Source organism: Engraulis encrasicolus, chromosome 15, assembly GCF_034702125.1.
Source record: "Engraulis encrasicolus isolate BLACKSEA-1 chromosome 15, IST_EnEncr_1.0, whole genome shotgun sequence".
NCBI lineage: Eukaryota > Metazoa > Chordata > Actinopteri > Clupeiformes > Engraulidae > Engraulis > Engraulis encrasicolus.
The window spans coordinates 29,081,076-29,108,575 of NC_085871.1; the positions used below are offsets into that span (position 1 = coordinate 29,081,076).

General features: G+C 45.9%; 1 protein-coding gene across 1 annotated transcript in view; it reads right to left on the reverse strand.

Moving 5' to 3' along the window:
• LOC134463962 (leucine-rich repeats and immunoglobulin-like domains protein 3) overlaps window positions 1-27,500 on the reverse strand; it is a 40,583-nt gene that overhangs the window by 116 nt on the left and 12,967 nt on the right. Inside the window, exons 4-19 of the mRNA XM_063217349.1 lie at window positions 16,466-16,600; window positions 16,032-16,175; window positions 15,779-15,922; window positions 14,581-14,724; window positions 12,297-12,440; window positions 9,160-9,240; window positions 8,359-8,430; window positions 7,944-8,015; window positions 7,300-7,463; window positions 4,962-5,282; window positions 4,407-4,688; window positions 3,408-3,860; window positions 2,972-3,130; window positions 2,511-2,648; window positions 1,975-2,253; window positions 1-860 (exon numbers count right to left, since the gene is read on the reverse strand). The exon at window positions 1-860 is cut by the window's left edge and continues 116 nt beyond it. Of these exons, the coding sequence (XP_063073419.1) occupies window positions 595-860; window positions 1,975-2,253; window positions 2,511-2,648; window positions 2,972-3,130; window positions 3,408-3,860; window positions 4,407-4,688; window positions 4,962-5,282; window positions 7,300-7,463; window positions 7,944-8,015; window positions 8,359-8,430; window positions 9,160-9,240; window positions 12,297-12,440; window positions 14,581-14,724; window positions 15,779-15,922; window positions 16,032-16,175; window positions 16,466-16,600 (2,998 nt within the window). The 3' untranslated portion in view covers window positions 1-594. The remainder of the gene's footprint in view (window positions 861-1,974; window positions 2,254-2,510; window positions 2,649-2,971; window positions 3,131-3,407; window positions 3,861-4,406; window positions 4,689-4,961; window positions 5,283-7,299; window positions 7,464-7,943; window positions 8,016-8,358; window positions 8,431-9,159; window positions 9,241-12,296; window positions 12,441-14,580; window positions 14,725-15,778; window positions 15,923-16,031; window positions 16,176-16,465; window positions 16,601-27,500) is intronic.

Genomic DNA, 27,500 nt, shown 5'->3' on the forward strand with positions numbered 1-27,500 from the left:
AAAAACATTTTTTACTTTACATTTTCAGGGTGTAGAACAAAAAGTACGCAAAAATAATGGTATGTACACTATTTATTTACAAAATATACTTAGACTTTTGTATAAAAATGTATATTTTAATATATTTATATATATTTCAATATCTTGTATTGAAGTAAATTCCCAAAAAGTAAAAAAGACTTTTTTATTACTGTACCCCCCAAAAGGGTCTGCATTTCCTTTGAATGGTTTCGTAACAACAGTTTACATTCATCCTTTCACAAACAAAAGGTCCATACATGTAATGGTCCATTTTATCCTTTTCATAAAGACGAAAAAGATCCGTGCATAAATCGTCGACTCCTCCTTTCACAAAGCTGAACCAAAACTAGGTCCGTAAAATGAAATAAAATGTCATCGCCCATTCATCCTTTTCACAAAGACAAAAAAGGGTCCGTACAATGTTAGTGTCCATACTGAGGTAGCACGTCTGTCTTTTTTGGTCATCTTTCCCCTCTCTTGTCACAATTCAAATAATAAAAAAACAATAAAAATGTCCCATCATAAACAAAACAAAAAACAAGAGTTCATTGCTAGCAACAATTAGCATGTTTGCTACGTGCTAGATTGCGTTGGTCCCTGGTACTGTACTTCTGTTCGGCTGATGTCTATTGGCTGTTCGTAGATGCCGTGTCCCAAATCCTGTTTGGGATCTTGATGATACCGCAGCGCTGGATCCTTCTCGTCTTCGTGGCCCGAGTCTGCGTCCAGTGCGGCGTAAGGGTTCTCGTGGAGCGTGACCCCGTTCTGGGTCACACCAGTGGATGTGAAGCCTGGGTACACTTGTGAAGGGGCTCTCCAGGGGGCTTTCCCAAATGTGCCTGTGGGAGAGGAGGTTTAAACACATCTATTAGTTTAAAGGTTTACCCAAGGTGAACACCATAATGCATTTCGTTTTAGCTGTCTGCACAACTTGCGATTTTTTTTAACACCTCAGCCGCCAGGTGTGTTGGAGATGATGTGCAAATCCCCGAATTAGAATAAAACTGTACAGTAACTCCTGCATACTAACCATTTCGCTTAAACTTTATTCATCTGTATACAATGTGGTATGATAGGCTGACAAAATGTCAAGAAGTTGTGTTCAAAAAGAGGTGTTTAAGGTTTATGCATGCACATGAAGTCAAAACTTTTAAAAGATCACTCCAAGTTTACATGTTTAGTAAGGATCAATACTGCACAAGCCCGTTACATTTCAACATTGACCACTATTTAATGTCTTCTGACAACAACCGTTTATCTTATCTTATGCTTATCTCTTTTTGCGGAGGGATTGAAGGATACAAAACTTCAAATAGCCACCTCTTGTGACCCTGCCACTGTCTTTTGAAGTTAGCGGTACCCTCGAGGAGTAATGGATTTTGTACCGGGGCTGATATATACCAAAGCCAAGTCAAGGGATATATTTTGACAATTTATGTCAGTGCAGGTCCAAGCAAAGGATTCAGTTCCGGCTCCTGAGCTTGTAGATGCCTATGATATTGGGAAATACTTTTGACTCATTCATCATTAGATTTGGCCTTAGGCCAAAGGTTTTAAGAAGGGAAGAGGCCGTAGCATCAAGATGTCTGCATTCCTGAAAATTTTTTTGACTAGAGGGAGAATCACAAGAAGGCAGTGAATGCCACTAAAAAAGTATTTTTTCAGTTTGTTTTAGCAGTTGACTGATATTTAGACAGTAATGGCGCTTTCAAATGAGCCCTACCAATAAAAAGGCAACGTTTAAAAGGCAGCCTTTTTCAAATTTGACAAACAATAATGCTTCACAAAATGTTTGTTTAGGAGCGCTTTCTGGACTAAAGGAAATTTTGCTCGAGATGCTTAAGATGCACAAACCCAAGGAAATCCCAAGGCACCCTCCTGTTCAAAAAGCTTAAAAAAGCCTTAGTTGTAATGGCTTTGGCATTAACATAAAGCATAAACAATAACGCCTACCCATGAAGCCACTGGAGGCTGGCCGCGGCCGGCTGTAGTCCCCACAGTCCGGAACGACCATGAGGGGAGGAGGCGCACCGCTGGCGTTGGTAGGGTCAGTAGTCGGGTGTAGCGCCCCCTGCACGGCGCTGGCGGGTAACTGCACCAGTACGCTGGAGGCCATGTGGTCGTAGGGGTCGGGCATGGAGGACGGGCAGGGGAAGTAGTCCCTCTTTTTGGAGCTGCTCAGGCTGCCGCTGTAGGAGTCGATGCACATGGGCCGCTGGTCCAGACCACAGCCTGGAGGGAGGAAGAGAGAGAAAGGGAACGAGACAGAGAGTGTGGGGGTTAACATCGCTCATTCTGATACGCACATTTACTACGCTTACACTTAAATTAGCAGTAACGTAGTACAACCTCTTGCCTAATCTCATGGCCGCTATATTGGATAAGAGAGAACCAACAGGGTTGTGTACAAACACTAAAATAGCAAAACCGACTGAAACACTGCCTTATTGAGTCGCTTGCACACGATTAATTAAGGACATGCTCTTTACCTAGGTAGTCGGTGGGGTCTGGTCCGTACAGGTTGCCTTGCTTGATGAGGGAGCCAATGGGGCCCTGGTAGTGGCACAGCAGAGGGTCAATGGCCGCCTCCATGTCCGCCTCACTTCCTGTGTCCAACTGGCACAGACCTGAACAACAAAAACAAGACAGCCCAATATTTCAGCATGCTTTAAGAAGGAAAATTTAAACAGAATTTTAAAGACTAAAAGATGTATTTTTTCCCACCATTACAGCTTTTTAATATACTGTGCACAAGGACTAAAACACTGTTACCTATGGGAAAGAGAGGGTACAACTTGCAATTTCAATTGTCTTTATTAATATTATGCGTTAGCATAACATATCAACTGCAAGCTCTGACCATTTGTCTGAAAGGTATGGAAACGGGTGGGAGAGGTAGATCAAACATGAAAACCTTCAACAAAGTAACTCAGCCATGTAGAGATCTTACCATTCATGTCTTTGGGCTGCATGTAGAATCCACCCATGGAGGGGGCCATGAACTGGTGGTTGCTGCTGCTCTCCGAGGGCACATAGCCGTCTTGACGGTCCGCCAACGTGCCCTGAGACGACAGATAGCTGGGAATGTCGGCTGGAAGGTTCGTCTCGTCTATGGAGAAAAGATGGGGAAAATCGGAATTGAACAAAGGGTCAATAATGAGTGATTTTATTATATTATTGATGAATGCCAATGTTTATAGCCAACTGTAATAACTCAATATATAATTTCTAATAAGTTATTCAAAATAACATGTCCATAACTTTTGCATATGGATTACCGTTTAACCACATGGATTCATAGTAATCACACAGTAAAAGTCATCTCAGTTTCATACCTAATAATCTTCATTATATTATTGTATAACTACAATAACAAGGTAGTTCACCTGTGTTGGTGACGCTGCAGTCCTCGTTGCGCCGGCGCGTGTGGTAGATGATCACCACCCACACCAGCGAGGTGCCCACCACGCAGCACACCACGGCGATGATGACGATGCCCACCGTGGTCCAGCCGTCCTCGTCCAGGCTGCCCGCCGTGGGCACGGGCTGCGGGCAGTTGGGGTTGGGCAGCACCACCAGCCGCAGGTTGCCCCGCTCCGTGCCCAGCGGGTTGGACATCTCGCAGGTGTACTTGCCCGCGTCGCCCTCGGCCGCGTCCACGATGATGAGCAGCTGGTTGCCGGCGGCGAAGAAGTGGCGCTCGGTGACGGCCAGCGGGCTGTCGTCCTTGGTCCAGTTGAGGCGCGGAGGCGGGCTGCCCCCGGCGATGCACTGGAGCACGGCCGTCTCGCCCTTGGCCACGGTGCGGTCGGTCAGCGGGCGCAGGAACGAGGGCGTTTCTGTGGAGGACATTAGGAGGGATATTGGATTAGAACAGTGGTTCCTTAACTTTTTTCCCTGTGTACCCCCTTGTAGATTTTAATCTGGTTCGCGCACCCCCTAAGCATATGTTTGCGCTATGAGATAGCAAATCACCGCACATTATGCTGTAATTTTGGGCAATCCTCATTCCCAATAGACCCAATCGTTTTTATGCCCTAATTACAATGAAACTTGTTGCATGACATTCTATGACACTATACACTTCTAATGGACCCTTCCAGCATACAATTCACCATACAATTAAAAACTATTTCATGTTCATTAATGCTGGATAAAAACACACCACTGAACACATCCGCCATTGCTCTATGCAGCTCGCGCTACCCCTTATGGCCACACCCCAGTTTGGGAAACCCTGGATTAGAATGTACGTTTCCGAACACAAAGAAGATCTCTGACATACGTGAGAAAAAAATTATATACTGTGTGAAAGAGAATAAAAAGAAAGAAAACTACGGAACCACTTCCACATCCTTAACCACTAGGCCACGGCTGCCTCTTACCTAGTACAGTGAGGGTGGCGTTTGCGGATATGGCTCCAGCTGTGTTCTGTGCCGTGCAGCTGTACACCCCGATATCCTCCGTCTTGACGTCCACGATGAAGAACACGTCATCCTCGGGCATCACGTGCATCCTTCGCTCGCGGGCGGCCGGGAAGTCTGTGCCCCCGTCCTTCTGCCAGGCGATCTGGGGTGAGGGGTGGCCCCCCGCGGCACACTCCAGACGGGCAGTGGCGCCGGCGCGGATGGTCAGGTCCATGGGCATCTTGGTGAAGGAGGGCAGCACTGTTGGGGGAGGGGAAGTTAAAGTATGATCAGTTTTGATTGTAGCTGAGAAAAGAGAACAATATCCGCTTATAAAGCGACGCTTTTCAGCATTACAATGTAAAAAGCTTATAAAAGTTTTGAATCATTCATTACATTTCAGCTTGTGAAGTAAGACATGTAAAATGAATCTTGTAGCAAAGTCAAAGTTGCTCACAAAGAGGAGTCTTACCCAGCCCCACACACACACAAAGTCTTTGACCCATTAGCAAACGAAAAAACGTTGCCCCTTACTGTTGACGGTGAGGCGAGCTTTGTTGGAGTACGACGATCCGAAGTGGTTGGAGATGACGCACTGGTACTTCCCCTCGCTGTCGAACTGGACGTGGTGCAGCTGCAGCGTGGTAGTGTACTCCGTCACGTCTCCACCCTGCGCCCGCACGTGCGCCTGGTTGACGATCTCCGCCTCGTTCAGGTTCTCGTTGTCCTTCTTCCAGGCGAAGGTCATGGGCGAGTCGCTGGAGCTGGCCGCCGAGCAGACGAAGGTCACGTTCGTGCCCTTGATGGCCGACTGGGTCTCGGGCTGCACCGTGATCTGAGGCTTCGGGAAGTCATCTGTGAGAGAACAACATGAGACATGTAAACGTGTGCTTTTATAACATCAAATTATTACATTACACTTACATTAAATGATTACATTACATTACTCATTACACATATATTACAGGGTATTGGTTAGAACTACAGTCCCTGGAGCAATGTGCGGTTAGGTGACTTGCTCATGGGCACTTCAGCCATCGATGGAGGTGTAGGGAGACGCAAGGACAGGATTCGAACCTGCAACCACGTGATCTACAGTTCAACTCCCTAACCATTACATCGCGGCTGCCCCATTTTACGTCATAAATGATCTCTCCAACATCAGGGTAATTGTTTGAAGGTGTAATATGTTCCATATTATTCAAATATAAAAGCTGAAAAACACACAAGATGCTAAATGTAAAGGGCATTGGATATCTGAAACCCCATGTTAGAATGACGCTGGCATGACTGTTTGAAAGTTAAAGCTAGCTGATTGCCTCTTATTAGACCTCTCAATCATTGAAACTATCAGCACTGTAATTACTTTCCAGAAGCCTCCATGATGAGAATCTTGCTTATTCGTCTATTGCTTATTAGTTACAAAACGGCTTTGAAGCATTTACTCTTTGTATGGTTGAACCGTAACCATGGGGATCGCTGTACACAGGAGGACAGGTACACAGCCTTAACCCCGGAACATTACACAAACCTCCATGGATACATATTAATTACAGGTCTCAGGAAAACACACACAGCAAGCAAATAAACAAGTTAATAAAAATAGTTTCACAAGTCTACAGGAGCCACGCAGAGACAGGGAAGTCTTCTATAAATCATGCAAAGAAGATGCAACCACAAAAACCAAAACCCAGAAATTGAGGGTCTCAGAAACACCCCCCCCCCCCCCCCACAACTGACTGTTTGGTTTTAGGTCCACGTGAATTTGACCAAATAAAATCACACATCATCACCAGAGGCAGCATAGTGAGGAAAATAACAGCATGTTCCCCCCATGGCAGACACCTTTCTGAGCTAATAGGAAAAGCACTAGCTCTACAGAGCCTTCCATTACACATTTTCCACCTGTGCTGTGCTGTGCTGAGAGGGAGCGCAGAAGATGGCAGTCAGTTGTGCAACAGCAGAAGACATCCAAAAAAAAAAAACTCAAATAGAGGACAGGAGAGAGGGGGGGTGGAGGGTTCGAGAGAGAGAGAGAGAGAGAGAGAGAGAGAGAGAGAAAGAGAAAGAGGGAGAAAGAGAAAGACAAAGAAAGAAAGAAAGGTCGTCTGGAAAAAAAAGGAGTGTGGAAGAGTACTTTTGCACTTTTTCGGCCCTCCAACTCCAATCTTGCTTGGGCAGCACGCAAGGCACAGAGGGAGGGGGAGGGGAAGAAGAAGAAAAAACGAAAGGAAGGGAAAAAAAAAGAAAAACAGCACGAGGTCCAACCTGGGCCCCTCCCCAGCTCAGGCCTGCTCAGCTCAGCTCTGCTTGTTTGAACAGCAACAAGCCAGCCGTTCTCTAGCAGTTAGTCAGCCAGCCAGCCAGCCAGTCAGCCAGCCAGTCAGCCAACCATCAGGCAGGCAGCTGAGAAGCTGAGGCAGCGAGAAGAAACATCTTAAAGTCGGTCAGCGACCAGTCAACTAGCAGCGGGAAGAATAGCAGATGGCCTACGGCAGACACTGAACTGAACTAGAGTGGCACTGTGTGTGCTCAACTTCACCCACTAGGCTGCCCAAGGCTGCCCAAGAGAATAAACGTAACGAAGTTCACTGCACTGTACAAACTGATCCTTTACCGAACGGACTGACAACCAAAATTAAGGCCAAGAGAAGAAAAACTGAATTGGGCAACGCAGTAAGGAAGAAAACCTAAACTTAACTTAATTCACCACAAACACACTGTTCCTGAACACCAAGGCAGAAAATAACCTAAGGTGGAAAAAAAAGACTAAAACTAAAAACTAACTGCAGACATAGTAAGCGAGAATAAGGTGAAAAAGTGGGCTGAACAGGAGGAAAAAAAAGGAACCAAAGTAAAAAATTAAACTGACCGCAGACGAACTGGTCGGGGTTGACACTGAAGACGGTGCGGGCCTTGAGCATCTGCGGGTGGGCACAGCTGGCGTTGACCAGCGGCAGGAAGGAGTGCTCGGCCACCCACTGAGGAAACCACTTCAGCTGGCAGTCGCACAGCAGGCTCGACGTGTTCAGGTGCCTGGAGAGCGCGGAGGATGGGATGGATGGAAGGAAGGAAGGATGGAAAGAAGGATGGATGGATGGAAAGAAAAATGAAAGACAAGTGTTACGGATTAAGGCAAGGATTAGCACATGATCAAATTATTTACACCTTGAACAGAAAATTGGAATACGCAAGCGAAAGGAAATAAAACACAGTAAATACAGTAAACACAGTAAAGTGCAGTTATTCAGTACCAAAGTGCAATGTGCTGAATAACACATTGCACTTTGGTACTGAATAACTGCACTTTACTGTTTTTGTCAACCTGTTATCTTGTCCCAGAGGGAGGGTGGGTGTTGTATTTGTCTACTGAGTTTTTGTCTGTTGTAATGTCTTTGTAATTGTAGTGTATTGGAAATGGCACAGAACAACTTTCCGAAAGGACAAATAAACAGCAGAAAGGACAAATGAACAGCAAAAAAGGACAAGGTGCTAAAATGATCGATATAAACTTACAGCTCAGTCAGCAGTTTCATGTCAGAGAAAGCATTGACCTGGATGGACATGATGGCGTTGTTACTCAAGTCGCTGTTTGGAGAGAGAGAGAGAGAAACAAACCCATTAAAGTAAATAGTTCTTGTGCTTATTGTGCAACCATACATGCCTGTTTTAGGGACTACGGGCAATTACCGTCAGATGGAAAGACTTTACATTGACCGACACATTTATATAGGACATTTAACACAGCCTTTATAAATAGCACAAGGGCCTGGAATAGGGGATGAAAGCAAAAAGACAACAAAAAACTGTAGGTCAAAAAGGATTTTTTTTAAAAAAAGGAAGAACAACTTTTAAGTTCTATTTTTAAGGTTTTAGGGGGTATATTAAGAAGGCAGGGACATGAAATGAAATGAAAGGGAAAACAACTCACAGGTGCTCGAGCATTTTTAGTCCAGAGAAGGAGCTCTTGGTAACGGAGCGGATGCGGTTTCCCTGGAGAAAGCTGGAGACAGACAGGAACACATTTTCTACATGGTCAGCATCATTCACTACACAACACGCTATGGACTTGAACGTGGAATTCACTTTCAAATAAAAGAAGACAAAAAAATGTACACAACACAACCTATTTCCTGCTTGGAACAAAAACCGCTAAGTTGTTTTAGGACACTTTTTAAAAAATGATTTCCTGAACTGTCAGCATCCCTACACAGCACGCTATGGACAAAACATGGAATTTACTCCCAATAAACCATTTCATGTGTGAGACAAGACAGAAAAAATAACAACACAACCCATTTCATGCTTAAAGTGATGCGCAAGTGTTTTTGTCTTTGGGAATGTCCTACTTGGACAGCATTCTTTCACGTAATGATTTTTAGATGGAATTTACTTTCAAATAAAAGCATCCCATGCATATGACAGAAAAAAAACCCCTAAAATAACGACAATAACACCACAATCCATTTAATTTCTGTCATCCAACAGAGAAATGACCCACACCCACAAACTCACCAATAGCACATGAAGGGTACCAAGGTAGAGTCACCAGGAAGATCCTTTCAAACTGCTAAAACTTGATAAACCACTACAATGGTGTTGGAAAGATTGTTTTATGTCTGACAAATCTACTTAGTGGCGCTTTAATGGAATTTATTTCCAAAGTTAAAAACAACTTTCGTGTACTAGACACCAAAAAAAAAAACCCCACCACCACCCAACCCAGACTTACAGTTTCTTCAGCTTGTCCAGGGCACGGAAAGGCCCGTTCATGTCCTCGATTGTCCAGGAAATCTCATTGTTTTTCAGATCCCTATGAGAGATGAAAGAGAAACCACATTGTTAAAAAAAATCCACACCCCAACCTCACATACTCACACAGAAATGCAGACACTACCCGAGGCCTCATGGCATACATGCCCGTACACACACACACGCACGCACGCACACACACGCTGCACCCACGAGCAGTCAACAGCTCTGGCTGGTTGCGTGTGTACAGGCCTGCTGCTAGCGTAGCAGAGTATGCCGTTGCGTGTGTGCGAGCCTGGTAGCGTAGCAGAGTGCGTCTTTGCGTGTGTGCGAGGCTGCTAGCGCAAGAGAGAGGAATGTTCAAAGCTGGTATGGGGGCCCCTGCCCTGCCTCTGCCTTCAGCAGTCAGAGTCGGAAGTCTCAGAGAGAGTTTTTTTGTGGGTCTTTAAAACTGGCTGCACAATTGCTTTTGGCCTCTCAAAGGAATAGTGCAGCAGACCAGAGGCAGCTACCTCGCGCTGCTTTGCGTGTAAAAGACTTTTCAGGCTGTTCTCACAGGCCATAAGTACTTCCTGTTACACTGATAAAAATGGCTCCTTTCGGATAAAGAGGGATAAGAAATGAAGGAGTTCTGGGAAATAATGGACCAGAGTTATCAGCAGCTAACAGTAATTCACACCTACGGCCCCCTCATATTGTTGCTGTAAACCAACCACTACCCTTGCCCTCACAAATCTTGAAGCAGATAAATGGCTAACATGAAAGACTCTTTCTAAGCACATGATTAATAATTCGACTGAAAAGCAACAATAAAAAAACATCAGGCATTTTGTAATCACTCCTAAGTGTTGGAATCAAAGTGGTGGAGTTTGTAGGTTCAGTCAGTGAGTCCTTTCAGTCAACCACACCAAGCTGCTAATTGGCAAGCCCCAGATGTGGGACAAATGGCGTTTGGGTGCGTGCGTGCGTGCGTTGGGGGGTTCTGGCGCTGAGGCGGGGCCAGACACACTCCTGGAATTTTACTTTCTGAAGGAACCAACCTGACCCAATCCCCCCCAACACCCCACCCCCCTCGCCACAGTCCCACTCGTCCACCAACCCCCTCCTCCACCAAATTATTTCCAACAGCTTGTTTTCTCTTTTGCATGCCTGGTTACAAATGATTGGGTCTTTTTGTAGCTGGGGGGATTGAAGCAATGCGACCTATCCCCCACTCCCTTCTCTCCTTCCCCTTAACCCCATTGCTCCCTGCCTCTTTTTTACCACCTTAACCCCCCCTGCAGTACCCCCCTCACCCCTCACCCCACACACACACACTCCGTCCTGAAGCCTATAGCTCTGTCACACTTACCAATGTAGCCCACAACCCCCCCCTTTATGTACACCCACTCCCTCTTTCTTCCTCAAGTCCACTGATCCCTGCCATGTGGATTCTTGCTATGGCCCCCCCAACGCACGCACGCACGCACGCACGCACACACACCTCTACCTCTTCCCCAATAACCCCTGTGAACACCTGCCCTGTGTGACCTCCTCAAAGCATGGCTCACATTTGGTTCTAGTTAAAGCAAAATGGAGGACGTGGAACTACAGAAATGGGGAGGGGAGAGGAGGCAGACATGGAGACATTGAAGTGTATGAGAAAGACACAGGTAGCAGACACACACACACACACACACACACACACACACACACACACACACACACACACACACACACACACACACACACACACACACACACACACACACACACACACACACACACACACAGAGAGAGAGAGAGAGAGAGAGAGAGAGAGAGAGAGAGAGAGAGAGAGAGAGAGAGAGAGAGAGAGAGAGAGAGAGAGAGAGAGAGAGAGAGAGAGAGAGAGAGAGAGAGAGAGAGACGGACAGACAGATGGAGAGAGAGACAGATGGAGAGAGAGACAGACAGAGAGAGAAATGTGGTGAGAGAGATGGGTTGAGAGGGTAAGAGAAAAAGAGTAGAGGGAGCAGAGGGAGAGTAGTTGAGAAAGAAAAGCCAGAGTGAGTGCGTGTGTTTGCATATAGTTTTCCTTTTATGCAAGACTCATTGAGGTTTCGGGATTTTTTTTCTCTCTCTCCCCTGAAAAACATTTCGTGGAGAAAAACCACAATGTGCTAACCCATCTCACGTACCAACACAAACAGCAGAGGTACACTTCCACCACTGCGGCCTCAGGGATGGGGTGTGTGTGTGTGTGTGTGTGTGTGTGTGTGTGTGTGTGTGTGTGTGTGTGTGTGTGTGTCTGTGTGTGTGTGTGTGTGTGTGTGTGTGTGTGTGTGTGTGTGTGTGTGTGTGTGTGTGTGTGTGTGTGCGTGTGTGTGTGTGTGCGTGCGTACGTGATGGGGCTGGGGACTTTAACTACAGGCAGGGAAACTCAACAACCCAGACCCCAAACCCACTCTCCCTTCACTGGCTTGGATCCCTCTCACATACTCTTTGAAATCTGCCCAACGCACATACATGCACGCACATGCACGCAGGCCAATCCCCTCTCTCAATACCACTTTCTTTGGAAGCAATAAAAAGACAAAAACTACCCCCTCAAGGTGCAGGAATTATAACAACCTTGAAACAGACAGAAAACACAGACACAGAGAAGACATAAAAAAATATGGATTCTCTCCTTTCACGCCTGGTTTCAATTTTGTTCTACCTGTGACCATTGAGCTGGAAGTATATGAACTCCTAGCATACCCTGCCTCAGGAAAAATCAAGAGGCTCCTCAGGATGAGGAGAGAAATGTTTTCAAACTTAAAGAAGCAGCCAAGTTACTTACAGCTAAAGTCTTTGGATAACCCCCTAAGTACTATGAAAAGTGCTAAACAAAACATATGCATTATTATTATTATTGCTATTATTATTATTATTATACTATTATTAATGTCACTAGTATCGTTATTATCATTGATATTAATATTATTAATTGTCATTACATGACCTGGATGAATGATAATCTTCACAGTCATACTGGGACAATGACATGGAAAGCAGTGTGTGTGTGTGTGTGTGTGTGTGTGTGTGTGTGTGTGTGTGTGTGTGTGTGTGTGTGTGTGTGTGTGTGTGTGTGTGTGTGTGTGTGTGTGTACTCACAGGGTCTGGAGGCGAGACAGGCCTCGGAATGCCCCGTCGGCGACAAAGCTGAGCTGGTTATTCCCGATGTGGAGCTGGTCGAGTTCACTCAGGCCGGAGAAGCTGGACTCCTCCAGGCGCGTAAGGTGGTTGAAACTCAGATCGCTGAAGACGAGAGAGAGAGAGAGAGAGAGAGAGAGAGAGAGAGAGAGAGAGAGAGAGAGAGAGAGAGAGAGAGAGAGAATTCAGAATTCTGCAGCACTTACTGATACTGATAATTGCCTGGGGAATTAGGAACTATGTCTAAGGCATGAAAAGGGAAAACTTGCAAACTTGCAAACAACATTATAGTCAGACTAAAATGGTACAGAAATGAGGGTGTGGGTGTACTCATAACAGGCCATTCCAAATTCTGTAGGAGTTAGCCTACGCGCTAATTATCTCTCAACAGCTGCTAATAAAACACTGTAGTAAATTCAATTCTGATCTCACCGGAAATTCTGTCTTTCAACGCCAGGCGGCCATGCGTAACTGATGCAATATTGACTGTAAATCATATTATTTTTCGCAAAAGGAGCCTGAATAGCAACCAACTTATCCAGACACAAGTACACATACAGGCACAGACACAGGCGCGCGCACACACACAGCCACACACACAGAAAACTGCAACCCAGACGGGAGTTTTCGGTCTGTCAGACACTTAAATACTGTAAGTGCGGCGCTAACGAATCGCTCATGGAAGCCCTCATGGAAACGACACAGCGTTTCCTTGGCAACCGAGAGTGGAGGATGACATCAGAAAGATGAGTAAGCAAGTGGCACTCGATCGTTATAATGACAACGTGCTGTAAAAACACTGCACTCAAACACACACACGCACACACACATACACACATGCGCCTGTTAAAAGGTTAGGAAAGCCATCAAAAGTCTGGTCTAGCGGTCGGTCGGTAGAATTAGCTTCATTTCACGCTAGCTAGCCGATCCATTTTTCCAAAACTCCCCCATTTGCACATGTCAGAAGCTCAACTGAAACGATCATTAATGTCATTTCTGGTTTTTCACTTTAGAGTTGCAAGGCCCTCCTGTTCACTGGCACACTCCTGGTGCCAACTGTAGCCATTAAAAATTCCCCTTTTTGGTGTTGGAGGGAAAATCCATTACTGACTAGCGCTGCTCACAGCAGAACAGGAGCGCTAAATGACCTTGGATTGTTGAATCAAGAACGAATAGACCAGGGGTGTGTTTCTCGATAGTGTCGTTGTTAAGTATTTTAGCAACTTACTTGATGCAGTGCAATTTCCCATAGGCAACCTACTAAGTTGCTAACTGATTAGCAACGATGCTTTCGAGAAACGAGGTCCAGGACAAGATTCACAGACTCTCAGAACAGATTCTAATCGAATGTGAGAATCTCATTTTGAAGTAGGGGAGCTGAACAAAGTGGGGAAAACGTGACACAAGCACCCATAGCCTTTTCACAGAAAATCCAACAACACAGGCTGCGAGCTGTAAACAATAACCGCACAAGTGAGGGGCACATGTGGGGGTGTGTGTGATCTCCCACCGCCAGTTGTGTTTTACCACACTGAGGTTATGTACCACCCTCTTGCCCTCTTTCGTGTGGGTGTGATGTGGAGAGCGGGAGAGGGGAGAAGAGAGGGAGGGGGTGAGGGAGGGGGCAGGTGGCTTGAGAGGAAGTTGGGGGTGGGGTGGGAGTTGGCATTTGTGGGACTGGGTTGTGTGGAGTGTGGGGGGTGGGGGGGGCGGGGGGGGGGGGGGGGGGGGGGGGGGTTAAAGAGAAAAGAAGGGTACAAGCAAGTTGTTGGCCACAAAATGTAATGGGTACTGGCTGTGACAGACGAGAAAAGTTGTGGCAATGAAAAAAAGAGGGGTGGGGGGCACAGTTATGGGGGCAGGTTGTGGAATGAGGAAGTGGGAGAAGGGTACAAGCTGTTGGCCACAAGGATGGTATGGGTAGTGCCCATGAGAAAAGTTGTGGCAAGAAAAAAGGGGGGTAGGTTAGGTACGCAGGCAGTTATGAATAGCAGTCTGTGGGGAGGGGATGAGAAGCTGGGTGAGGGAGTGTACTTGCACAAGTTGTCGATCGCAGTATAATAAGTGTAGTGCCCATGAGAGGTGAGAGAAGACGTAGAAAAGCAATGGAGAGAGAGAGAGAGAGGGGGAGAGAGCACAAGAGAACGAGAGAAAGAGATTTGGGGGTGGGGGGGGGTGGGGGTAAAGACAGGAACATGGGAGAAAAGAGGGATGAAAAGAAAAGAAAAGAAAAGCCTGTACTCACAGCTCGTTGAGGCGTTGGCAGAACTCCCATGCGTCTGGCTTGATGCGGTTCAGTGTGTTGTGGGCCAGGTGCAGCTGCTGGAGGGTCAGCAGCCCGTACAGCCAGCCCTTGCTCACCTCCGTCAGGTTGTTGTACTCGAGCTGCCTGCAATGCATCACACATAGACAGATGTTAGAAACATTATGCCTGTAATGCATCACACATAGACAGATGTTAGAGCATGGCAAACATTGCATTTGTTTTTCTTTACATTTTTTGGGACTTTTTTGCCTTCATTGTGATAGGAGAGTGAAGATACTGACAGGAAGCGAGTGGGGAGAGAGAGAATGGGAAGGGTTGGCAAAGGACCCGGGTAGCAGACGAGTGCCCTACCGTTAGCGCCATGGCAAGGTCACATTATAGTACATTTAGCAGACCAAAGCAACTTACAAAAACGTTTAAGCAAGTACATAGTAAGGGGTCAATACAGAGTACAGTAGTATACAAGTAATGTGAAACAGATAGAGCAGAAAATAGTGGAGGACCTATGAAATGCACTTTTAATCAATTTTATTTCGCCAGCAAACACATCAGTGTCAAAAATGTGCTTTCATACTTGCTTGCTCTCAACACAAGACTCCATCAAATCATTTACTTGCTTGCTAAGGCCTGAAAGTTCTCATAGGAACATAGGCCATTGACAAAATGCTTCCATCCTCGGCTGTCTCGTCGTTAGGGATTTAAAGAAAAAATTGAAAGCCCATTGGGAAACTCCAACTCCCATTGTCATTGTGACACAGCACTCCACAGCACACAAGTGAACACTGCACACTGCACACAACGAAATTGCATTTATGCCTCACCCGTGCAAGGGGGCAGCCCTCAGTGGCGCCCCATGGGGAGCAGTGCGGTGGGACGGTACCATGCTCAGGGTACCTCAGTCATGGAGGAGGATGGGGGAGAGCACTGGTTGATTACTCCCCCCACCAACCTGGCGGGTCGGGAGTCGAACCGGCAACCTCTGGGATGCAAGTCTGACGCCCTAACCGCTCACCCATGACTGTTCTTGAGTTGGAGAATCTTCATTCAAGTTTACCAACCAAATGTCATTACGTTGTGTTCATACTTGTGTAACGACACTAAGGTTAAATATAACATATATAGATATACAAATATAACAGTTCAGTGGTAAATGGCAACAATGGAACGTAGGACTTACAGGACTTCCATGTTGCTAAGGCCCCAGAATGCTCCATCCATGAGGCGCGTGATGCCATTCCGCTGCATCCGTAGCGACCTCAGTCCAACCAACCCGTGGAACGTCAGGCCCTCGATGCGCCGCACCCGGTTCCGGCTCAGATCGCTTTAGACACACATCACAGCCAATGAGGACTTAGTATAGTTCGATAGGCATGTGTTTATGCGTTTATGTGATTGACATGATGGGTAGTAGTAGAAAGGAAGGGACTTACAGATGCTGCAGGCTGGGAAGCTGAAAGGATTTTCCGGGAATGTTCGAGAGTTTGTTGCGATTGAGTCGGAGAACTTGGAGCGTTTTGGACAGGTTTCCGAAACATCCCTGATCCAACAAGGATATCCGATTGTTGTTGAGGTACCTGGAGGTAAAGATTGAATCATCAGCAGACATTTACTCAGAGTTTGTTAAAATTCAAAGTAACAGACAACTTCATGCTGTGTACAAAAGGCCTAGTCTTTCATAATCCTAATGATCACGCAAAAGGCTACACAGTGAATGCGGTTGGTGAGTGGATTTCTGAGGTGTGTGTGTGTGTGTGTGTGTGTGTGTGTGTGTGTGTGTGTGTGTGTGTGTGTGTGTGTGTGTGTGTGTGTGTGTGTGTGTGTGTGTGTGTGTGTGTGTGTGTGTGTGTGTGTCTTTATATCTTACAGGTTCTTGATGGGCAGGGGTGGTAGCGATCCGTTGCGTAGCTCCGCAAGGTTGTTGTTACTAAGGTCCAGCGTTTCCAAGGAGACCATGGCCCTCAGGTGTTCCGCAGACACTCGGCTGATCTTGTTGTTTGCTCTGAAAACACACACACCGACGGACCAATTAACTTCGGCTCAACAGTTGTGTGTGTGTGTGTGTGTGGGGCGGGTATTTTAATAACATGGGTCAATGAGCTCATATTTCGCCGCCCGCCCACACACAGACAGATACACAGACAGAAACACACACATACCCTGACTGGCAGACCATGTCACAGACAGGTATATACACGCATGAGAGGAAAAGCCAACACGCACCAAAATGACACAAACATGGCATTGTGAAATGATGAGGAGATGGAGACATAAACACAGAGAATTTCGAGCCATGGCCTCAAGAACTAAATACTAGGGGCGGATATTGGCACAATTTGAAGCGCATCATGATACACAATGCCACAATGCGATACCATCACGACACACTGCGATATTTACTTCAGGAAATGTGTAAAACTGCAGTGTACTTGCCAGTTGTTGTGTAGCATTCAGAAGTCAATTCATTGAGTACAACAGAAATATTACCTACTCTCTACTGAAAAAAATGAACCAGTGCCACATTCCACACACAATGTTCTTTTTTTACTTTTTTTATAATTATTTAAAAAAGACGATTTTTGATGTTATGCAGTATATCGTGAAAATAAGCATTGTGATATATTGTCATGAAATGATGCAGTATATCATGAAAATAAATATCGTGATGCATTGTCATCACGATATTTTTGCACACCCCTACTTAATACATACACATCCCATGCATACATATATACTGCTTATCGTCGCTGTCCAGTGAAAACCACTTATCTCCAATTCTCATTGTTTTTTATGTATTGATTTATAAAACCACATTTTCAAAAAAAAAAATGTTTGCAAAATTAAAGTTGGCTACTAAATTATTTATCATACACATATACCCATGGAGACTGACCAGTAGTACTGTCTTATATTTTATAATAAATAAAGAACGAACATAAAAAACTAAAAATAATAGTGGAGATAAGTGGTTTTCTTTGGACAGCGACGTTATACTGATACTGCATATATACTGCTCTACTGGTTACCATGAACACCTTGAAAACTCTCTACCATCCAACCACAGGTACCAGTGAGGGCTTGGACAACTTATGGCAGAAGTAAACTCTGTCTTAATGCAGTTCAACTCTGAATATGTGGATTCAGAGGGTGAATGCTAATTCAAGATTCACTCCAGTTTTGGAGTCAGGATTAATTTCTTTTAAGGGATTTATTTTCTTCTTTCCAGACAAACAATACTACACCCTACAACTCTTTTTGTTTCTGGCTTTGGGGGTCAAACTCCACCTGAGGGGGGTCTTGTGTCGACTCGGCCTCGGCAGGGGCCTAACGGTGCAGTGTCGTGCCGTGTTATTTTGTTTATATGGTAATTACTAACAAGGCATTAAAAAAAGGCTGCCAATTACTGGGGGGCTCTGATGAATGGCATTCATTCCCTGAGCGAGAGAGAGAGAGAGAGAGAGAGAGAGAGCGAGAGAGAGCGAGAGAGAGAGAGAGAGCGAGAGAGAGCGAGAGAGAGAGAGAGAGAGAGAGAGAGAGAGAGAGAGAGAGAGAGAGAGAGATAGAGAGAGAGAGAGAGAGAGAGAGAGAGAGAGAGAGAGGCGAAAGCATGCATGCTGCGGCAGGGCAGGGGCTGGCAATTTCCTCTGCTGCACGCCTCCCAAATTGCAGTGCAGGGACACAGGGCCTCGGTTATAAACAGGGGCCTGCCTGCCTGCACACACACTACACTACACTACGCTCTTTGTGCATCGAAGAGGAGGAGAGAGCAAGTGAGAGAGAGAGTGTGGGAGAATGAGGGAAGAGCGAGAGTGAGTGAAAATGAGAAGGAGAGAGTGAGGGGGAAGAGAGAGGGAGAGTGAAGGAGAAAGCAAAGGCAAGCGGGACGGAAGCAAGTATGACGAGAGAGAGAGAGAGAGAGAGAGAGAGAGAGAGAGAGAGAGAGAGAGAGAGAGAGAGAGAAGACTCATGAGAAAAGAAAAGAAATTCCTTCATGCTAGCAGGTCTTGGGTTGCAGGTCTTGTTCCTTCGTTTCCACACAGCAATCATGTTTATGGATTATACTCACGTTTCACTCTTTCCGAGCACAAATACACATCTAAGAGATACTGCTCTATAAGTGTAAGTCAACTGAATGATACAGAACACTTAATAATAATAATAATAATTGTATTTGTATAGCACTGTGTCATACAAGGCATGTAACTCAAAGTGCTTAACAAATGGAGAAAAAAAAAAAAAAAAAAAAAAACATTTTTAGAGATAGATTTAAAAGGAGAGGTATAGAGGAGAGGCAGAAAAAGCAGGAAGGCAGAGGAAGAGGAGATAGACAGAGAATGTAGAGTCATAAGGTCAACGTATGATAGGACCAGGATTCTTAGATGTGTATACTTAACGTATAGAATTCGAATGCTGGCCTACATGAACTTCAGAGACAAATTCAACATGGTGGCGATGGAATGCGGTTGTAACACTGTGCATTCTAATGTTGAGTCAGTGTCCTGCAGCTAGCTGGACTAGTACCAGACTGTCTCAGCATTCCAAATCGTGATTTTATCACGAATATAGCGAGAGGTTATTGGTGCTATGACCACAAACTTGTCCATCCGGCTCTCCAGAGATCTTTTTTTAGAGACAGAGGTAGGTTATATGTTCCATCAGCTAAAATTCATCTTATTTCCTGAATCAAGTTGTTGCCTTGTCAGCACACAACTCCTCCAAAAATCACCTGTGCTACTTGCTGCCCAACAATATAAAACAAGCACAGTGTAAGCACAATCAAAGTTAAATCAACAAATTGAATCAGCTGTGCATGAAGAGGAAATAAATTGCAGGATTTCTTTAAAAAACAAAAACAAAAAAAACAATGTTTTCTTTCCAAAGCAACAGATTTCATACTAGCCAGCCATTTACGACAATGTGACCAACACCTGCCTGCTGTTATCATATATGTAAGGCTTCCAAAGGCCCTTAATCCGGGCTTGATGTACGTGAACAGAAAAACCTGCAGAGGGCCACTTCAACCCACTCTATTGATGTTCTCTATGGCTCAGAACGTAAAGGGAGAATGTAGAGTAGAATACGAAGGGAGGGAGACCAGAGTCTCTGGAGATGCTGGGGAATGCCGACAGCTTGGCGACAGCCATAGTGGATCTACGTCTACCCCAACAAACCCATTCTCTCTCCCCCAGAATCAATCTCCCTCCTAAGAAATCATCTACGATTTAACCCCCCACCCCCAACTCACACACCATCATCATTATCCACCATGCTTCCCACACTTCACAGGACAGACATGCAACAGCCATTGCACCTACCTACCTCCACACCAAAAGCTCTCTGCTGACCCCCACACACACACCTCATCTTCATCCCAACCAAACTCAGCTGCAGACTGGCAGAAGCAACGACTGCTCCCTCCCTCTACCCCACCCCACCACCCTTCTCATAGCCCACAGGACAGGCAGGCTACAGCCACTACAACAACGATGTGGGACCCCCACACCATAACCTCTCTGCCAGCCCCCCACCTCAGCACAGGACAAGCAGGCGGCACCCCACTCCAAAGCTGGGCACCCCACTCCAAAGCTGGGCACCCCACTCCAAAGCTGGGCACCCCACTCCACAATCTCTCTGCTGACCCTCCCTCTCCACACACCCACACCCACCCACCCCCACACACACACCTCATCTTCATTCCCCTTAACTCAGCACAGGACAAGCAGGCGACAGCCAATGCCCCCTGATCTCCCCCTGCCTACCCACACACCCCACCCACTGTACCCCAGAGAGGAGAGGGGCAGTGAGCAACAAGCCGGCCTATTGTGTGCAGATTTGCAGAGGGCTTAGCACGCACCGCCAGCCTCCACACACACACAATAGGAGCAGCACTCCACCTGCAGCTCCCCTTTCACCACACGCACGCACGCACGCACGCACACACACAGAGCTCCCCTTCGCTCGCACACAGCGCCCCCTTTGCAAAAATACACACACACACACACACACACACACACACACACACACAAACACAAACACAAACACAAACACAAACACAAACACAAACACATACACATACACATACACACTCACACACACACACACACACACACACACACACACACACACACACACACACACACACACACACACACACACACACACACACACACACACAATTTTGACTCTTACCCTTTCATTGCGCTCTTGTTGCATGCACACACACACACAGGTCTCCATCCGTCATTCAGATGCTCATATTATCTTGGCAAATCTCCTTCCTTGATACTATTCGCTCACTTACACAAAAGCGATATATACATGTATAGACATCTCTCCTATACAGATTTGCATGCACGCACAGAGCAAGAATGATGGGTGAGCATAGATTTAAAAGTCTGCGGAGGAAATGACTCCAAAAACATGCAATCCCACACACATACGTACGGTACACACGTGCACACACCAAGTTTGGGAGGAGGACAGAGATATTTATTACCCTGCATCTACTTTACTTCATTTGGCACAAGGTTGCACCTATAATCCTGGTCTGGTATGTCCATTCAGACCATAACAGAACGTACGATGGTAAGACAGGCATGTGCACCAATAACATGGTTATGAGCTCCCAACAGGCCTTCTCCACAGACGCCTAAGTCGAGGACCCCCAGAGGGCAGGAGATTCCATAGTAATTGTTATAGACAGACTGCTGCTTCCACTCAAACTTCAATAAAATTGTCCTTAGGCCTTTCTCTTTGGTCTTTCTTGAAAATAGATTTTTGGTTTATTTAAATGCTTTCGCCAGTGAATACCAGGCAGGAGAGATATTTTTAATTATTTCTCTGAGATCGAATCTCCTTTGCATCTTACCACATGTTGTAATGATATGGCACCATTACAAATTGATGAACATAAAGAGTAAAAAAGAGTGCACACTTTTTAAACTTTATTCAATTCGTATTAGAGCGAGCAATGCGTTTAGCTCCAATAGAATCATAGAGTTTGCTCCGGAATATATAAAGAGTGCCTTCATCATCCCTTGCCAGTTGCCACCCCCATCTCCTCAGACATACAGGTCTGCCAAGACAGACATAATGCGATCATGGTCAGGACGAGATCATCCCTCTCCCGGCCGGCCTGTCTGTCTGGAAGCCTGTCCGACTATCTCTTCAATCTTTAGGCTCATGGTCATGGCCAGACCAAGGCCTGGTACAGACACTGCCATTGTGCCATTGGCTTTGGCTGACGCCACACCAACTTAAAATTAGTTTCACCAATTTTCTGCAAATGAGCCCATTATGTGCTATTACGAGCCAAACAGGGGTGAGGCATGACCTGTCAGCCATCAAGGTGCAAGGCAAGCACACACAGAGCAGAGCTACAGCAACATGGCTAGCTACAAATGTTAACTCAGGAACCCCCCCCCCACCCCCCAACATGTATACGTTCGCTTGCACGCACACACACATGCATACACACACACATACACACCATGGCCAGAGCAATGCTAATCGTAATTAGGCCATATTAGCATACCAGCTAAGAGACAAACACATTTCATCCACATTCAGGAATGTCTGGCTTAACAGAGAGTCACTGTGCACACACACACAGGTGGTTATTGACTACGACTTGGTGCTCAAGGAGCACGTTAACTAATGGTTGGTAGGTAGTAGGTACAATTACCACCAATCATGATGTTACAGAAGAAGAACTCGGCGGTCTATGACCACAGGCGAAACTCGATTCCAAAGTGACAAGCGTTGACTGATGCCTATCTCGAAAGGGTTTCAAAGAGTCTTCAAAAGTTATTCAGTACCCTTTATGAGTATTAGCTCCCAATGGTCAAAGTCTGTTCATCCGTTCCAAAGTCATCACACAAAAACAACAACAGACCCACTGATAGACAGATTAAAGTCTGGGGAGAATATCGTGCCTCCAGCATCTTCGGTAAGCATAGGCAATACACCATCTGCTATGTCTGTACCGTATAGGCAAAGTGGAGGTCAAACTCCAACCAGGGGCCTATACTACAAAGCTAGTTCAGGAGTAAACCAGGTTAAGTTTAAGAGGTAAATCATCGAATAGAAGAGCCTGGAGTCCTCATTTTCTTCGATTAGATGATTTGCCTCTTAACTTAACTTGGTTTACTCCTGAACCAGCTTTGTAGTATAGACCCCAGTACCTTAAATATTTTAAACCAGGTCTAAGCTTCTGCTTCTAGTGCATATTGAGTGAGTTTTGGATTCTCAAGGAGAAAAATATGCTGTGCTGTGCATGCTTTGACAATAAGCAGGGAGGAGAAAGTGAAGAGCAGACTCTGACATTAAGGAATGGAAATACACTACGCTTAATATCTACAGATATATCCAAAATGGAGGCTTCTGAGTTAACATCTGACATCCAATAGAAACAAATCCATGGGCCAAAGCACACACGCACACACACACACACACACAGAAGTTTTAAATTTCAGCACTGCACTGTCTGCATGGTGATTCTGACACACACACACACACACACTTTAATGTGTGTTTGGATGAAGCTTGCCATGGTGGGAACGTTTATACAGTGTGTGTGTGTGTGTGTGTGTGTATTTCGCTGCCATGGTGGGAACGTGTCTACTTACAGACACTTCTGGAGCTAGAGAGGAACTGATCCACAACCCAAAGTGCGTGTGTGTGTGTGTGTGTGTGTGTGTGTGTGTGTGTGTGTGTGTGTGTGTGTGTGTGTGTGTGTTTTGTAGTGCCCACGCAGAGTATCGCTGTACACACTGCTTTCAACTATTATAGAAAACACACACACCCACAAGAAAACTTGGCAGAGGGAGTGGCTGAAAAAAATCTTTCACTCCCTACTCTATTACCACACACGCACGCATGCATGCACGCACGCACGCACGCACATACATACACACATTCATTTCACACAAACACACTCACTAAGGCACCGAAAATCATTACTTTAACACAAGCGCAAATTCAGTTTGGACATATTTTCCACATGTGGTAATGATCACTTCTGCAGTGTAGATTATGAAGATGGCGGCTACAATGGGGTCTTCCCTACACGTCTCCTTCACATGTAGACAGAATGAAGAGCAGAGTAACAACCCCCCCCCCCCTCCTCCTCCTCCTTTTCCCCTTTTCACATCTTCTCCTTGACCTAATGAAGGAAGGATGGGGCTCTCACGGACGGACAGAGAAACAGAGAGAGACGCTGGACGTAAGGAAAAAAGAGAGGGATATAGTGTTCGGACCACCATAGAGAAAGCAAGAATGAGAAGTGGGAGTCTGAGCTGGAGGAGACTCAGAGAGAGAGAGAGAGAGAGAGAGAGAGAGAGAGAGAGAGAGAGAGAGAGAGAGAGAGAGAGAGAGAGAGAGAGAGGGAGAGAGAGAGAGAGAGATAGAGAGAGAGAGAGAGAGAGAGAGACTAACAGACACAGAGAGTAAGATATCCAGTCTCAGACTGACGCTGAAGTGAGTGAAAGCAAGATGGGAGGAAGAAAAGACGCAAAAAAGGGGGGGAAGACGAAAGAAAAAGAGCCAGAAAGAAAGAAAGAAAGAAAGAAAGAAGAGAGGGAAAAAATGCTCACAGCAGAGCAGAGCAGCGAGCAGAGTATCAAATGCCACTTAGTTCTTATTCAAACAGGCCGGCAGACATAGTGGCAGCTCTCGCCGTCTCCTCTGACCCGGCTGCCTGCAGGAAAAACAAACCCCGGGCTCTGCAGCAGCAGCTGGGAGTCATTGACTCATCATCATTTTAATTAATTGAACAATTTCCCAGGAATTTATGGAGGGTTTAACCATTAAAGGGACCTCTCTGCCTGCCTGCCTGCCTGGCGTAGCTAGATTTCTTTTTTTGTTCTTGTCTTTCTCCACTATGTTCCATTAAGCATGTTCCACTAAATATCAATAGGTAGATTTTTAATATGTGATGCAAAGGGGGTTTAAGGATCGCTTAAAAGCAGGAACCATTACTATTGTAGTTCGTCTCATGTTTTGGACATTTTTTGAGCTAGATTGACTGGCCTATAGCTAGATTTCTTTTTTCGTTATTGTCTTTCTCCTTTTATTAAGTCACCGGTCGCCACTCTCTTACTTTTGCATTTGTCTTCCTCCATCCATCCTCTCGTCAGGAATGCATGGAGGGTTTAACCATTTAAGGGAACCTCTCTGTCTGTCTGCCTGCCTGGCTGGCTAGTTCTTTCTTCTTCTTCTTTCTTTCTCTCTCTCCTCTCTGATCTCCACTCTCTTATGTCTGCATCCATCAATTCCCATCTACTCTTCCTTCCTCCTCTCGTCAACTCCAGGCTTGATAAAAGAAAATCCTGAGCATGAATCTTTTTGAAATAGGAAAAAAAATCCAATGACTATATTTTATTCTTGCAAAGAAACTCTGCCAAGTCTGAACTCGGGCACTGAGACCGGCAACTCTTTTTTTTCACCCGCTATCTCCCTTTTTTTCCTCCTTTCTTTCCCCCTGAGCTAGAGGGGGTTGTTTGTAGGCAAATTGTTCCTTGATTGCAGGGATAATTTGAATCACACAGGAAGAACACAAGGAGACTAGAACCTCTCCCCCTTGATGTCTAATACCGTTTGATAACTCTTCAATATCGTATTGTGCATGCGTTCATGCCCATATGTTTTGTGTTTGTCTATGTGTGTGACAGAGAGGGAAAGGATGAGAGAGAGAGCAGAGTGGGATGTCAGAAAAAGAGACAGAAGAGAAGAGAGAGTAGAGGGAGAGAGTAGAGGGAGAGAGGGAGAGAGTAGGAGAGAGACAGAGTACAGAGAGAGATGCCAGAGTGATCTTTTCCATACACATTCTCATATGTTTCTCACCGACCAAAATTTAGGGCTTGCCTCACAGAAACGTGGAAAAAAAGCCTCCTCCACCACACACATTCCAGGACCGCTCCTAACCAACGCAGCTCCGCGCAGCGTGGCGACACAGTTCCAACGCCAGTGAGCCAAAACAAACCCACAGTCTAAGTTTCCACGGCAAGGAGAGGAGAGAAGACCTCCAAAACAAAAGTCAGCATAAAACACAAACACGACACAAAATAAAATCTAGACAAAAACTGAAAGAGACAAGAGGAAAACAAAAACAATCGGGAAAATAAATGTATTTTTTAAGCGGCACTGAGGAGCGGTCTCGTTCAAACTGAATTTACCAAACTAGAAGACACACCTGTGCCAGAGCTTCACACAAAGTGGGTCAGGATCACTGTGTACCTGTTTTTGTCCCTCTCCCTCTTCTGTGCACTCTTCTTCCCTCTGTTAAACACTAATCACGGTGCATTGATATCCACTCTATTTCATCTTTAAAGAATTTATTAACAGAGCTCTGAATTCACTTTTTTCATCACTAGCGAAATGTCCAGTAGATGTCAATCTTACTAGGAAAACACTCACTAATGGGACAAAGGGGTTAGTAAATTGGTCTATTCCACCAGGCAATCTCAAACTTCACCAGCATTTGGCCAGTTGGCTGGTGTTAAATTAGAGCCCTGATTATGATGATTATGAATATCTACAAAGCCCTCGTCCCGCCTCTCCCTCATCATAACTTGGTCTTTCCTTCTCTACCAGTGGTGTAGTCTTTGAAGTGGGTATACTGTATATTTGAGCATTTTTTGAAGTGGGCATACTGTATATATTTGTGCCATTCTAAATAATGGATCCATCAATTTGAAGTGGGTATACTGAAATCCCTGAAATTTTGAAGTGGGTATACTCCGTATACCTGCGTTCTACGTAGACTACACCAGTGTTCTCTACCTCCCCCAACCCCTTTCTCTCTTGCTCTCCTTTTCTTCCTTGATGCAGGCAGGCTGAGTTCCCCTTCCCTTGCGCCTTTGCTCTCTCTTGACTTCTTCACTCCCTCCTCAGCTAGGCAGTTTTAAGGTGTTGGCCTCTGTGTTTGTGGGCCCGTGGGGTTACTTCTTCCCAACTCCCTTCGCTTCTCTACTTCTCTCGCCGTCCTCTGGGCTTGTTACCTCTCTGCTCTCTCTCTCTCTGCTCTCTCTCTCTCTGCTCTCTCTCTCTGCTCTCTCTCTCTCTGCTCTCTCTCTCTCTGCTCTCTCTCTCTCTGCTCTCTCTCTCTCTGCTCTCTCTCTCTCTGCTCTCTCTCTCTGCTCTCTCTCTCTGCTCTCTCTCTCTGCTCTCTCTCTCTGCTCTCTCTCTCTGCTCTCTCTCTGCTCTCTCTCTGCTCTCTCTCTGCTCTCTCTCTGCTCTCTCTCTGCTCTCTCTCTGCTCTCTCTCTGCTCTAGCAGGCCGGCGCCACGGCAGGCTGAGCTGAGGCATCTGACGATCGCTCAAACACTCTGTTCACCAGCCAATAGGAAATACCACACTCACTCACTCACTCACTCAGGCACGCGCGCACAAACACACACACTAAGGCGCGTACACAAACTCGCTCAGGCATAGGCACACACAGGGAGGGAGAGAGAGAGAGAGAGAGAGAGAGAGAGAGAGAGAAACAGAGAGAGAGAGACAGAGAGAGCAAGAGACAGAGAGAGGGAGAGAGAGAGCGAGAGAGAGATTTAATTTTTTTAAGTGGCAGAAACCAGAGTAGACACACATACCACATACAACTGGAATGATTTGCCATTTGGCACTGAAGACAACCTCCACCCCCCCTTCCCCTACACACACACACCGAATCACTGCCCTCACACACAGAGACCCAATCGCTACCCTCACACACGCCTGTGGGGTGGGGTGATGAATTGAGCTGGTGCTATTGATTGAGAGTGACAGCGCAAATTTTCAGCTAGTTGCGCCTGGAGGACCAAAGCCCATATCCATCCCCACCACTGCTAGCCTCTGACCCAACACACACACACACACACACACACACACACACACACACACACACACACACACACACACACACA